The 15,899-nt window shown below is 42.8% G+C and overlaps 1 protein-coding gene across 1 annotated transcript in view; it reads left to right on the top strand.

Moving 5' to 3' along the window:
- The window catches only part of TMEM163 (transmembrane protein 163), a 236,442-nt gene that overhangs the window by 181,448 nt on the left and 39,095 nt on the right, over positions 1–15,899 (top strand). Inside the window, exon 5 of the mRNA XM_073634280.1 lies at positions 13,449–13,545. Within this exon, the coding sequence (XP_073490381.1) occupies positions 13,449–13,545 (97 nt within the window). The remainder of the gene's footprint in view (positions 1–13,448; positions 13,546–15,899) is intronic.

Genomic DNA, 15,899 nt, shown 5'->3' with positions numbered 1-15,899 from the left:
AATTTTTGGTGAATTTTTTTTTTTTCAGGGTGGCCCTCCTCTTTAAAAGTGAAAGTAATAGAAAATTTTGACTCCAGGAAAGGAACAAATGGGAACACTAGTTCTGGTGGCCTGGGGGATTCCCTTAATTTGCAGGGATTTCCTGTCACTCCCTATTTTGGCAATGGGACAGATAGTGAAAGTAAATCTCACACTGAGGCACAGATGGCAAAAAATAAATCAACAGGGGTTATAACAAAATGAACAAAAAGTTTTGCCTATAGTTCCAGTCATTATACTGGGGCAGGTTGGCATGTAGGTGTACGTCGGTCGCTTTAAGGGCTCTAGATTGGCGCAATGCCAGAATCGATGCACATAGCCGGCAGCCGCGGTGTCCCCCGACGATCTGCGATCGCTCCTCTGAGAGCCAGAACAGGGATCTATCAATGTAGACAAACAGATCCCCGTTCTATCAGGGAAGTAGAGAGAGATCTGCTGTTCCTAGTGATCAGGAACAGCAATCTCTCTCTACTCCTAGCCAGTCCCCCTCCCCCCACAGTTAGAAACACCTCCCTAGGGAACACTTAACCCCTTGATCGCCCCCTAGTGTTAACCCCTTCCCTGCCAATGACATTTATACAGTAATCAGTGGCTATTTATAGTACTGATCGCTGTATAAATGTCATTGGTCCCAAAAAAGTGTCAAAAGTATCCGATCTGTCCGCCACAATGTTGCAGTCCCACTAAAAATCACTGATCACCGCCATTACTAGCAAAAAAAAAAAAAATAATAAAAATGCCATGAATATATCGCATAGTTTATAGATGCTTTAACTTTTGCGTAAACCAATCAATATATGATTATTGTGTTTTTTTTTAACCAAAAATATGTAGAAAAATACATATTGGGCTAAACTGATGAAGACATTTATTTTTTATTTTTTGATATTTATTCGATCCACCCCTTTATCTGTAAACTCCACCCCTTCTTATTTAGGCTCCACCTCTTCCCATTAGAGCTCCACCTCTTTGGAGGTGGGGCGAGAGAGATGGGGGTGAGAGAGAGGGGGGGGTGATAGAGAGAGGCGGTGAGAGAGAGGGGGGAAAGAGGTAGGGGGAAGAGGTGGGGCAGTGAGGGGGTGAGAGAGAAAGAGGGGTTAAGAGAGAGGGGGTTGAGAGGGAGGGGGGCTTCCCTATCTCTCCCATAGTACACCAGGAGGTTCTCCCATTCCCCCCCCAAAAAAAAGCCCGGGACTCCAACCTGCTCTGCCAAGTGAGCTACTTTTGGGGGGCAGAGGCTGCAGCCACCGCCGCCTCCTGCTTCCACTTTGCTCCCCTGTCACGAACGGTCAGTCCTTGGCCACCCCTGGTGTCACCCCTCTGGTGCGGTCCACCCCCCCGTAGCGACACCACTGCATGTAGCGTCCCTTCTGCCAGGGGGCGGCACCGCCCCCCTGAAATGTGCCACCCAAACGCCTTGTTTACCTCTTGGTAGATACGCCCCTGAGCCTTGTCGCCCTATAACAGAAATGCCATAAGGATCTTCAAGGCAGAATTACAAGGTTTTATTTTAATGAAAGCTGCAGATTTAAAAGATTGAAAATGACATGTTGACGATTGTGTGAGATTTTAGTGATTTGGTTTACATCTATTTTAAGGGTGTTATGTAAAAACAATTAAGCATTCGCACAGGTGCCATAAATGATTTGCTTATTGTTTGTAATATGATTATCTACTATAATTTTCAGCTCCATCTGGTTGGCATAATGTGGTATTTTTCTGAAAGACCCCAATAAAAAAAAAAAAAAAGCAGTGTGGCCTCTAGATGGCGCTGAAAATCATAGAAGGTAATCATATTACAAACTAGATTGAAAGGCATTGCCTCAATAGATTAATAGGGTAGGTAGGGTTGGGTACCATCATCCTATAATTATATAGTGAAGAAAAGGGAGATTAGTCAAGGGCTACTCCAAAACTTTTTGCCCATGGTGGTTAGGACTGTCTCGGTACCCAAATATACAATAGAAAATTTATAAAAATAGCATTTATTACAAATATACAAAAAATATATATACATGAGTTACAACAAAGTCAGCTAGGTAGTTGTTGCAAAGATTCCATATGACAAAAACATTTAAAAAATAATAATTTGGAAGCCCCCACAGATGTGAAGAGGCACATGTAGGTGTAGACGTGTTCCTCAACAAGTTTCACGGCCAATGCCGCTTCTTCAGGAGGCGTCAAACAAAACATCTATAGAAGATATAATTACATAGTTACAGTATCATGGAAATCTGAAGTATGGCTATACTGCCATTAACACATTTGTATTGGAGCATTAAAGGAAACCAGCATGACTCACCAATGGAGGCTCAAATGGGGCAACAGACGGCATAGATTGAGACACCCGCTGACAGGTGATCCCCCCGGGGGGGGGCTAAATTACAAACAATACACAAATCATTTATGGTGCTAGTGCAATTGCTTAAAGTATATATAGACCATCACCTTGTAAAAAAACCCATTCACTTTAAAATAGAAATGCAAAGCCAAACGTTTGAGTATGTGTTTATATATATACTTTTTAACACAAATACATGGTACATGGTACAATAGGCACATATCAGAAATATAAAATGTTGGGGTAAGACTTCTGCATATGAAAAAAATGTATACATAGAACCCTTAAAATAAATATAAAAGAAGAACACAAAATATCCTAGATATAGCCTTAAGAAGCCAAAAATATAAAACATCCCCTTTAAATTAAGAAAAAGATGAATGAAAGGTTTTTGTTTTTTTTGGAAATCCATGTAAGCAATTCAACAAGTTAAACAGAGTTTTTAACTTCAGCAAAATTTTGCTAAAAGTGAACTTGTTAATTTCCTGGCAAAATGACTTTAGCCGAGATCACTCCCCTCATCCCTAAAAGCCATCATATGCTCACATTTCATCTTTCATCAGGGTAACGAATGATTATTTCTGATTGGTAAATGAGGCAAACTCCATTTTACTAGGAGGAAAAGAAGGGAGGCACACCTAAGTGTAGTATTATAAAGATTCAGTTTAATGTACAAAATAATACACTAACAGGATTGAAGAAAACATGAGCATGTCTGTAATAGAACGTCCTCCCCAAGGGGTGCCTTCTGTCCGGTATCTCCCGGCGTCCAGATGGTGTTAGAAGGCAGAGCAATGCTGAGCCAAAAAGTCAGGGAGTGCAGGGGATCCAAAGGCTTACTGGCATGGACCGCACGGAGGGATATGACGTCACCCGGTGGGCAGGCCTTGATGGAAGGAAGGAGGATGGAAACTAGCCTTCTACCTAGTAGAAGGAGCTGTGTCCTGGCCAGTAGAAGGAGCTGTGTCCTGGCCAGTAGAAGGAGCTGTTGGCCAGTAGAAGGAGCTGTGTCCTGGCCAGTAGAAGGAGCTGTTGGCCAGTAGAAGGAGCTGTGTCCTGGCCAGTAGAAGGAGCTGTTGGACAGTAGAAGGAGCTGTGTCCTGGCCAGTAGAAGGAGCTGTTGGACAGTAGAAGGAGCTGTGTCCAGGCCAGTAGAAGGAGCTGTTGGACAGTAGAAGGAGCTGTGTCCAGGCCAGTAGAAGGAGCTGTTGGACAGTAGAAGGAGCTGTGTCCAGGCCAGTAGAAGGAGCTGTTGGCCAGTAGAAGGAGCTGTGTCCTGGCCAGTAGAAGGAGCTGTTGGACAGTAGAAGGAGCTGTGTCCAGGCCAGTAGAAAGAGCTGTTGGACAGTAGAAGGAGCTGTGTCCAGGCCAGTAGAAGGAGCTGTGTCCTGGCCAGTAGAAGGAGCTGTTGGCCAGTAGAAGGAGCTATGTCCTGGCCAGTAGAAGGAGCTGTTGGCCAGTAGAAGGAGCTGTGTCCTGGCCAGTAGAAGAAGCTGTTGGCCAGTAGAAGGAGCTGTGTCCTGGCCAGTAGAAGGAGCTGTTGGCCAGTAGAAGGAGCTGTGTCCTGGCCAGTAGAAGGAGCTGTTGGCCAGTAGAAGGAGCTATGTCCTGGCCAGTAGAAGGAGCTGTGTCCTGGCCAGTAGAAGGAGCTGTGTACTGGCCAATAGAAGGAGCTGTGTCCTGGCCAGTAAAAGGAGCTGTGTCCTGGCCAATGGAATGAGCTGTGTCCTGGCCAGTGGAAGGAGCTGTGTCCTGGCCAATAGAAGGCGCTGTATGTGTCCTGGCCAATAGAAGGAGCTGTGTCCTGGCCAGTAGAAGGAGCTGTGTGCTCTGAGCGCGTAGCCTAGTTTCCATCCTCCTTCCTTCCATCGAGGCCTGCCCACCAGGTGACGTCATATCCCTCTGTGTGTTCCATGCCAGGAAGCCTTTGGATCCCCTGCACTTCCTGTTTTTAGCTCAGCATTGCTCTGCCTTCTAACACCATCTGGACGCCGGGAGATACCGGACAGCAGGCACCCCTTGGGGAGGACGTTCTATTACAGACATGTTTTCTTCAATCCTGTTAGTGTATTACTTTGTGCATTAAACTTAATCTTTATAATACTACACTTAGGTGCGCCTCCCTTCTTTTCCTCCTTCCCAATTTCTTACAGAGTTTTTGGAATATGTTCTGGGGATGGCTGGCACCTGAACTTTTATTTAATTTAATTATTCCACAGTTGTCATGGACAACAATACCTACAACAAGGACTAATACAACAATTCCTTATTGACTGTGGAGATCCAGCACTGTCCTGCGCCGGGTTCTTTTCATCTCTTCAGAACTCCATTTTTACACCTTCACCTGTGAAATCTCTTTAATTTTCAAACCCCAACATATAATATGTCAGTAATACATGGTATATGACACATGTGACACCATAACAAGGTAACCCAAAGGTTCTTCCGTCTCGGACACATCTCCATGGAAACACGTGTTATGATAGTGGCTCTAGAAACATGTTGTCTCCACGGAAACCATCCTTTACCAGAATTGAAGTAAACTCCACAAGCAATAACAAGATATGATATACTATGTTGAGGAAGGTGAAGTGACCTGGCAGGAGGCCGACAATATCTTGGAGGAAAAAATTGATTATTTCTAAAGGTTGATATAAATGCTGAGGCCTAGGCGAAAGTAGGAGAGAAAATGTATTTAGGGGCAAAACCAAACCTTTCAAGCAATTAAAACTGTGGAAGGATAAAAAAATATATATGTATATACACAGTAATGTATTTGCTTACTATGTCTGGCAGTCAAAAATAACAAGTTAAATTGATTCTAAAGGTTAAAAAAAAAAAAAAAAAATTATATATATATATATATATATATATACACAGTGGGGACGGAAAGTATTCAGACCCCCTTCAATTTTTCACTCTTTGTTATATTGCAGCCATTTGCTAAAATCATTTAAGTTCATTTTTTGTCCTCATTAATGTACACACAGCACCCCATATTGACAGAAAAACACAGAATTGTTGACATTTTTGCAGATTTATTAAAAAAGAAAAACTGAAATATCACATGGCCCTAAGTATTCAGACTCTTTGCTGTGACACTCATATATTTAACTCAGGTGCTGTCCATTTCTTCTGATCATCCTTGAGATGGTTCTCCACCTTCATTTGAGTCCAGCTGTGTTTGATTATACTGATTGGACTTGATTAGGAAAGTCATACACCTGTCTATATAAGACCTTACAGCTCACAGTGCATGTCAGAGCAAATGAGAATCATGAGGTCAAAGGAACTGCCTGAAGAGCTCAGAGACAGAATTGTGGCACAGATCTGGCCAAGGTTACAAAAAAAGTCTGCAGCACTTAAGGTTCCTAAGAGCACAGTGACCTCCATAATCCTTAAATGGAAGACGTTTGGGACGACCAGAATCCTTTCTAGAGCTGGCCGTTAGGACAAACTGAGCTATCGGGGGAGAAGAGCCTTGGTGAGAGAGGTAAAGAAGAACCCAAAGATCACTGTGGCTGAGCTCCAGAGATGCAGTTGGGAGATGGGAGAAAGTTGTAGAAAGTCAACCATCACTGCAGCCCTCCACCAGTCGGGGCTTTATGGCAGAGTGGCCCGATGGAAGCCTCTCCTCAGTGCAAGACACATGAAAGCCTGCATGGAGTTTGCTAAAAAAACACCCGAAGAACTCCAAGATGGTGAGAAATAAGATTCTCTGGTCTTATGAGACCAAGAAAGAACTTTTTGGCCTTAATTCTAAGCAATATGTGTGGAGAAAACCAGGCACTGCTCATCACCTGTCCAATACAGTCCCAACAGTGAAGCATGGTGGTGGCAGCATCATGCTGTGGGGGTGTTTTTCAGCTGCAGGGACAGGACGACTGGTTGCAAGTGAGGGAAAGATGAATGCGGCCAAGTACTGGGATATCCTGGACGGAAACCTTCTCCAGAGTGCTCAGGACCTCAGACTGGGCCGAAGGTTTACCTTCCAACAAGACAATGACCCTAAGCACACAGCTAAAATAACAAAGGAGTGGCTTCACAACAACTCTGTGACTGTTCTTGAATGGCCCAGCCAGAGCCCTGACTTAAACCCAATTGAGCATCTCTGGAGAGACCTAAAAATGGCCGTCCACCAACGTTTACCATCCAACCTGACAGAACTGGAGAGGATCTGCAAGGAGGAATGGCAGAGGATCCCCAAATCCAGGTGTGAAAAACTTGTTGCATTTTTCCCAAAAAGACTCATAGCTGTATTAGATCAAAAGGGTGCTTCTACTAAATACTGAGCAAAGGGTCTGAATACTTAGGACCATGTGATATTTCAGTTTTTCTTTTTTAATAAATCTGCAAAAATGTCAACAATTCTGTGTTTTTCTGTCAATATGGGGTGCTGTGTGTTCCACCCAGGGGCTCCATTAAAAAAAAAAAAAATTAAAAGTCAGCAGCTACAAATACTGCAGCTGCTGACTTTTAATTGGACACTCACCTGTCCCAGGGTCCAGCGATGCAGGGGATCGAAGCCCCGCTCGTCCCCCCCCTCCGCTCGTTGGCGCCGGCATTTCACAGCCTGGCACCCACTACGCATATATATATATATATATATATATATATATATATATATATATATATATATATATATATATTTCTTCCATGTTAAATGGATTATATTATGCAGCATGTCCCCAACTGTACAAAATAAAATCACAAATCTTGTCATTTTCTATCAAAAATATGCATTGAAAACCTTTTTCTAATATGAAAATTTGAAAAACAAAGAATTGCAGCCAATAGACTAAAATGGAAGGCTGGCACAGGGATGCACGCAGAACCTGTTCATCCCTGTGCCAGTAAAAGACGGCCCTGCACGGGGCACAAAGCAAATCAGCAAATCAGCCCGTGGGAACCAGGGGCCTTACTGGCCAGATCACCAGGTGAAAATAAAAGAAAAAGAACGCCTAAAAAAGAAAATGAATGCAGCCATCACATCTAATGGCCCGTACACATGATCCGAAAATCGGACGACAGATCGTCTGGTTTTTCTTTTCGAAAATGGAGAAGTTACTAAAGTGCCGAAAATTCTCGTACGACAGAATAAAACAATCGGTCATTTGTCATGTGTTGTAGCGTATTTCTATTGTATTTTCGGATGACAACTGTACTGATTAAACTAAAATCATACGAACTGGTATCATATGAGAGAAAATTTAGTGTTTGTCCGATTGGATAATATCGGATGAACTGTCGTGATTGGCTCTCGAAAGCTCTGTACTAATGATCCGATTATCGTACGATCGATTCGAAAGTGGTATTTTTCATCCGATTTTCGGATCGCGTGTACAGGCCATGAGCGTTATTGAACCATCACTATGATACATTTTTGCTTTTGGTTTTATTAATGCTTTAAAGTGACACTAAAACCACATAATGAAAAACTATCAGTAAATGGTGTATTAGACGCTGTTCAGTTACTATGAGATTCATTTTCTGCATTCTGCAGAATACCTGGTTGATCCTGCTGCTCTCTATCTCCACCTTCTGTTCAATTCCCCAATTCAGCTAGGGGATTTTGCAGCTGTGGTGGCAACTCTGCACATGCTCCGTTTTCAGTGAGTTTCTATGCTGAGCATTTCCTCCCTATCACATCTGAGCAGCCCATGGGACTATAGAATCATAACAGGTGGTAAATGACAGCCCACTCCCTCCCTCCTCCTCCATGCCCACTAACCAGCTAAACACAAGGGGGGCGGGATATTACATGTAGATTAATGGAGGCTTCACCTCCTTCTTCTTATTCTAAGACACAGGCTGGAGGGGCGTGACACCCACACCATATTATTTCCACAAAATAATAAAGATTTGATTTCAAATATATATTTGTATGACAATTTAAAACTTTTTTTTCATATTATTTATTTATTTCTACTCTGTATCCCAAAGGTTGTTTTTTTTTTTTTATTTATTTTGAATAGAGCAGAGGACTAGGAGCTCCTCCTGCTTATGTTTTCCTGCAGACAGGCTGGGAAAGATCTGGGTCATGTGACAGCTGTACAGTATATCAATTAGGAAAAAAGTACTTAGATTTTTTTTTTTATTAAAATAATTACGGTGCCATCATCCACATACAGAAATACAGTGAAACCTTTGTTTACGAGTAACGTGGTTAACGAGCGTTTTGAAAGACGAGCGACTTTTTTTTTTTAAAATCCTGACTCAGTTTGTGAGTGTTGTCTCGCAAAATGAGCAGGATTCAAGCCAATGGGGTGTGCAGTACCGCATTTGGCCAGAGGTGCGGGGGCGCCGGTGACACTCGTTCGGAAATACTCGGATTCACTCGGAAATACTCGGAAACTCTTGGAAATACTCCATTCCCGATGGTTTCTGAGCCTTTCCGAGGGTTTCCGAGTTCAGCCGAGCTGTCCCCGAGTATTTCCGAGGCTTTCTGGCCCCCCCTCCTCTGGCCACATGCGGTATTGCATACAATAGAAGTCAATGCAGAACAAATTATCTAAGTTTCCATTGACTTCTATGGGGAAACTCGCTTTGATATGCGAGTGCTTTGGATTACAAGCATTCTCCTGGAACGGATTATGCTCGTAATCCAAGGTTCCGCTGTAGAAGGGACAATGTAAATGAAACAGTGCATGTTTAGTATCTTTTAAGACCCCTTTCACACTGAGGCGCTTTACAGGCGCTATAACGCTAAAAAGAGCGCCTGCAAAGCGCCTGCAAAGCACCTGTAAAGCGCCTCTCCTTTCACTCCAGTGTATACACCGCTCCTAAAGCACCCCTGCCCATTGTAAGCAATTGAAATCAATTGAGGGCGCTTTTAACCCTTTTTCGGCCGTTAGCAGGGGTTAAAATCGCCCCGCTAGCGACCGGAAAGCACCGCATAAACGACGGTAAAGCCCCGCTAAAAATAGCAGCGCTTTACCACCGACTCCTGGTGCTGCCCAGTGTGAAAGTGCCCTTAAGGCATGCGGTGCAAACTTTCTGACTTCAGCACAGCTGGTACACTTACTGGGAAGCGTCAGTGGTTCACTAAACGCTTTCACTGCCTGGAATAACTCTGTATAATATTCTTTTATTTTTTATTTTTTCACATTTCGTGAATATGGGACATTACACATAAAACACACTTGTAATAAAATGCATCCTTTTTTGTTTTTGTTTTGTGTATTACCGTTATTATAATTATTATTATGTAATTGGTTTTTGCAACTTGATACTAACCAGTTAAGAGCATCTTACTTTGTAGGGGTGAGCGGAAGGATTTTAAAATTTTGTAGAAGTGGAAACTCTCTATTTCACTTATTGAGCTGCTCAGGCAACTTTTGTTTTAAAACTAAGCAATCTATTTTTTCTTTATTCGGAGCATGTGGTTTTTTGGGGTTTTTTTTGGAGTGTATTTAGGGTGGCTCAATTCATTTCCATCAGCGATCTTTGTATTTGTGTTTGTTTTTTACCTATTTTGTGTGTTTTTGATTATTATTTGTGTACTATCTCTTTCATTTTTAATTTGACTATTTTTTTTTTCCACGGCCTGTGTTTCTACTTCTGTGAACATGACATAAAAATAATGAGGCTAATGAAGAGCCTTTTATAGCACAAGAACAGGTCCAAGATAGATGAAAGGAGCTTCAAAAACCCTCAGGAGCCATTTAAAGCCCTTTGTACACCTAAAAACCATCAAAAACACTTCAAAGCCAAACTCCAAGTATACAGTTAAATATTTATTATTATTGTTAATTTTTATTTTATTACAGGTACTTATATAGCATTGTCAATTTTTGCAGCGCTACATATACATTATATATACACACACATCAGTCCCTTGCCCTCAAGGAGAATTAAATCTAAGGTCCCTATCTAACATTCATTCATAGACATACGTGGGCCAACCGCTATTTAACCTATCAGCATGTCTTTGGACAGATAACACAGATTACATACCTGTATGAGGGCTGTTTTAGGTATCTAAAGAGTTGTATTGCTATCCATCCAGTCCTGAGATTTATACAGCTCTGCTCCACAGTACAACCCAGTCTAGCAGGAGAGGAGACCTGATCTTTCTTTGCTGCAGTTTTACTTTCATTTACAGGTCCCTTCCCCACCCCCTCTGACTGGACTTTGAAAGGAGAAGAAGCAGACTGTTGAGCTCTGTCGCTCTGCTCTCTCCTCCTATCAGCATGGCTCCTTTGCACTGATGCACACCTGGCTGTCTCCTTTTGCTGCTTCTCCCTCCCCCTATCTGGGCAGAATGTACAGTAGATTGCAAGAGGCTGATATCAAGTCCAGTTCTGGAGCTTCCATTGTTACATTTAATGATGTATTATTAATTACAGAGCTGGATTGTTTTGTGTCTTTTATGTCTGCACGGGGTTCAGCTTTAATTCCCTCTTCCCCATTGGCTCCCTTCCTTTGCACAAAAATGGCAAAATTTCACCAAAGTGTCCTTTTTGCTGCCAAAATATTTCCCTGTTTCCTTTCTCCTTGTTACTTAACCACTTCAGCTCCGGAAGGTTTATCCCTCTTCCTGGCCAGGCCATTCTTTGTGATACGGCGCTGCGTTACTTTAACTGACAATTGCGCGGTCGTGCGACGCTGTACCCAAACAAAATTGATGTCCTTTTTTTCCCCACAAATAGAGCTTTCTTTTGGTGGTATTTGATAACCTCTGCGTTTTTTATTTTTTGCGCTATAAACAAAAAAAGACCTACAATTTTGAAAAAAAAACCAAAACAATATTTCTTACTTTCTGCTATAAAACATATTCAATAAAAAAAAAAATGTAAAAAATCTAATTTCTTCACAAATTTAGGCCAATATGTATTTTGCTACATATTTTTGGTAAAAAAAATCCCAATAAGCGTATATTGATTGGTTTGCGCAAAAGTTATAGTGTTTACAAATTATGGGAAATATTTCATGTTTTATTTATTAATTTTTTTTACTAGTTATGGCGGCGATCAGCGACTTATAGCGGGACTGTGACAATGCAGCGAACAAATAGGACACTAAGTGACACTTTTTTGGGAACCAGTGACACCAATACAGTGCTAAAAATATGCACTGTCACTGAACTAATGACACTGGCTAGGGAAAGGGTTAACATCAGGGGCAATCAAAGGGTTAACTATAGGTCTAAAATGTGCTTGGTTACTGTGGGGGAGGTGTTTGTACTGTGGGAAGACAGAGATTCGTGTTCCTGCTTTGCAGAAACACAGGATCTTTGCCTTCCCTACTGACAGAATGATGGTCTGCCTTGTTTACATAGGCAGACCGCCATTCTGCTACTTTTCCAAATGATCGGCGGGTCCCGGCGGACATCGAGACCGCAGGACCCGCTGATTGGCTCCCGCTGTGTCCAATCACATCGGGAGCGAGGTTGCTGGAGTAGTGAGCGTGCGCCCCCAGGCCCGGAAGTGTCAGATCACGTACTAGTTACATGATCTGGCACACAGCAGCCACCCTGCCGCAGTAAATGTACGTAGGGCGGCCAATAAGCGGTTAAAGAGTAGCTGCAATTTTGGTTAAAAAAAACCAAAACATTCCTCTCTGGGTGATCTCTGTACATTGCAGGGATTTTAGCAAACTTTGTTGCAGATTCCTACCTTTGTTATTCTGAAGAAATCACTGTTTGTCTGTTTCCATGTGCAAAGAGAATGCGTATGGGAGTGATGTCATAATTATCAATCAGCTGCTGCACTTGCAGGGCTCTGAGAAAAGTGGCAGGGTCTGTATCCCCTTGACTTCCCTTTTGGAATATCTCACCAAAAATTCCTTTTTGTGTTGCAGGGGATGCCCAAAATCTGACTTGCATCCTAGTGCAGACTTCTGGGAAAATCAGCGAGCCAATCACACAAGCAGGAAATTACATTTACAGGGGGGTTTCTATACACCATTTGTGTACAGAGCACCTCCAGGTTGGCATATTGCATTTTACAGAAAATTACAATCTTTCTTGGTCTACCTGACCTTGGCTTGGTATCAAAAGAGCCCCAAATTTCCCACTTCTTAATAAGTGATTAAACAGTACTGACTGGCATATTAAAGGGGTTGTAAAGGTAAAAACATCTGACAATACCGGCCCCCCCAGCCCCCCCGTTTTACTTATGTGACCCTTCGAAAGTCCTGCGCTCGCCCCCAACATCCTCTTCGCCGTTTAGCCTGGCCGTTGATTGGTTACAGTGGATGGATTGAAAGCAGAGCAGCCATTGGCTTGCGCTGCTGTCAATCACATCCAATGACGCGGCGCGCCGAGGGGGCGGGGCCGAGTGATACAGTGAGCGGCTATGGCCGCCAGCTGTATCATGGGAGCGCGCCCGCAAGCACTCAACACCATGCGAGGGAGCTCGCATGAAAGTGTTGAGTCCTTGCGGGGGGGGAGGGAGCCGAGACAGCCGCCGAGGGACCCCAGAAGACCAGGTTCGGGGCCACTCTGTGCAAAACGAGCTACACAGTGGAGGTAAGTATAACATGTTTGTTATTTAAAAAAAAAAAAAAATTATCTTTAGTGATCCTTTAAAGGTGTTGGATATCTTTTTGTATCTTTTTCCAGCTTTGTAACGTTTCATTACCTTGTTACGCAGGTCTTTTGACTGTTCTTTTTTTACCTCCTCATGGCTCAGTGTCTAGCCTGCTCAGTGCTTCCAAGTGAGTGCTAACAAACTCATTGACTATTTATACACAGACACTAGTTGTGATTTAAAAATCCACAAATGTGCAAAATGAACCTTTAATTGCCATTTTAACCTGTGTGTGCCACCTTCTGTGTCTGTACCAAGGCCAAACATTCCAGGGTATGTAAACTTTTGATCAGGGTCATTTGGGTAGTTTCTGTTGTCATTATCATATAAAAATAGTAAACACAGTTGATTGATAATAAATGGCTTCAGCCAAACACTAACCATGAGTGAAAGAAAAGTTTTTGTGTTATCATTCATATTCTCTGAAAAATGGCCAAGAAATCATAAATTCTGCCAGGGTATGTAAACTAATGAGCACAACTGTGAATACAGTTGGTGTGTCCGGTCTGCGGCTGACCTTGTCTCTTCTCCTGCAGGGCCTGTGTGATCCTGGGGGTCATCTTCCTGTTCTCATCGCTCTGTATTGTGATAAAAGCCATTCATGACCTTTCCATCCGGGTCCTCCCAGAAGTGGTAAGTACATCTAACGGTGCCGGAGAAAACATGTCTACTTCTGTTACAGCCAACGATGTCCCCACCTAGAGCCGAAGAGGAGTGGTGACTACAACACCAAGAATATGCAACTTAACTTGCCCCCCCCCCCCCCATTTTAAAATATACCCTTTCCGTTTTCATTGCTTGTCTTATTTTAGAGCCATTGATGTCATCTCCGCCGGTTCTCTGTGCTTCTCTATGCAATGCAGGCAGATTGTGGCTGGTGGGAGTGGCTGGCAGGGGGCTGTACATAGCCTCCTGAACGCATCACAGCACCCGGACTCAGTACTCATCTCAAAAGCTCTGATACAAGCAGTGGGCTGGCTCTTGGGAGGAGCCATGCAAACATGAAGATACCTTCACGGGTGGGTTTTAGTCTGTAGGAGTGGGCATTCTTAGGCCGGCTGTATTTGCAAAGTAGACAACCCTGACCATGGGTGTCCGCAGGTAGGGGCAAGGGGGGAGGAGTATATACCCACCTTCCTTCCTGTATATAGAGACCTTCCTCCATCATCACTGACTGCAGATATACATCATCTGTCCTGTATACAGCTATACACACAGCTATATATATTACACCCTCCATACTGTACAGGCCACATTTGATGGGCACAATGAGGCTGCAATTGATGGGCACATGCCTGCGCTTTATGTGATAATGACTAAGCCCCTCCCCTTCATGACATTGTCAAAAACGGGCGGAGCATGGGTGATGTAAAATTATGCCCCCCCCCATGAAAAGTTCTGCGGACCATTAGTAGTACAAAAAGAAAGAAAGAAAAATTCCATAAATATATCCCATATTTTATAAACACTATAACGTTTGTGTAAACCAACCAATATACACTGATTGGAATTTTGTTTTACCAAAAATATGTAGCAGAAAACATATTCTATGTATTATAATATTATACACGTATCATATTATATGTATGAATACATTTATAAAGAAATTAGATTTTTTCATTTTTTTTAATTGGATATGTTTTATAGCAGAAAGTAAAATACATTTTTTTTTTTCAAAATTGTCGCTCTTTTTTTGCTTATAGCACAAAAAATAAAAACTGCAGAGCTGATCAAATACCTCCAAAAGAAAGCTCTATTTGTGGGTAAAAAAAGGACATCACTTTTGTTTGGGTACACAGCATCGCACGACCGCGCAATTGTCAGTTAAATTGACGCAGTGCCGTATCACAAAAAAATGGCCTGGTCATTAAGCAGGCAAATCTTTCGGTCTGTAAGCGGTTAAAAAGTTCTGTCATGTGACCGTGCATCTCTCCTTCCTGATAGCGGGGGGGGGGGGAAGAGGGGTGGGTTTAACAGGACACTGTGCAAACACATGGGGTGCCTGTATTCCATAGTCTGTTCAGCCCGAGGCAAGATGTAGCCTGTGCTTGAGTAGGGGGTGTGTCCAAGAGGCAGCCTGTGATTGGGAGGGGGTGTGTGCCAGAGGCAGGCTTTGATTGGTCAGGGGGTGGTGGCTGAACAAGTTGCCCTACACAGGCATGCTGTGTGTCTGCACAGTGTTCTTTATCTCCGAATGGCCAGCCAAAGGGCGAAAACTGACCAGGATGGCACAGATCAGCTTCTGTGCTTTGTCTGGTCAGTTTAGAACACAGAAAAAGGTGACTGGCAGGATCAACCAGGTACTTCAGATAAAAGACGTACATGAAAATGTTAGAGACTATGATTTATAAAACACACAAAGGCGATCACACACATGGAAAAAAGTAAATATTTACAGTAACAGAGACGTTAATGATTTACGCTGTCTTTGTTAAACATGCTCGCAGTGTAATCAGACTGACATTCTTTATGGCGACCTTTAGCAGAACGCCGCGCCGGCTTTGTCGGCAGCCTCAGAAAAAAATGGATCTTTAGATCAGTCCACAGCAGAAAATCGCCACTCAGCTGACATTGCAAAATCCTGTCCGTGATGATTGAATTAATTTCATCAATGGAGTTTGTGTCTTCTTAATACGCAGAGAAGAGGGGGAGGGGAAGGTTACGTACAGCTGTGCGGATGATATGTGACGCTGTCGTCTGTAGAGAGGCACATTACAGAGATCCTCTCCTCCGCTCTGTCACCCCACTATGGCACTTCATTAAATTTTGTCTAATTGGAAAAATTAGGAAGATAAAAATGTAACAGAAATAGTATCTCTTTGTGACATTGTTTTATGCGCATCATGACAGCCGGCTTATGGCGTTCCAGAGACTCGGATCCTAATTAGTGCTTCAGTATAGAACTGGAATTATAATGCATACATAAAGTGATTCACTGCATATGGAAACACAGAGACATTTTCTAATTACCCCTTTTGCGCCTAAAG

This window comes from Aquarana catesbeiana, linkage group LG06 (assembly GCF_042186555.1).
Source record: "Aquarana catesbeiana isolate 2022-GZ linkage group LG06, ASM4218655v1, whole genome shotgun sequence".
Taxonomy (NCBI): Eukaryota; Metazoa; Chordata; class Amphibia; order Anura; family Ranidae; genus Aquarana; species Aquarana catesbeiana.
This window is presented reverse-complemented; position numbering and strand designations above follow the sequence as displayed.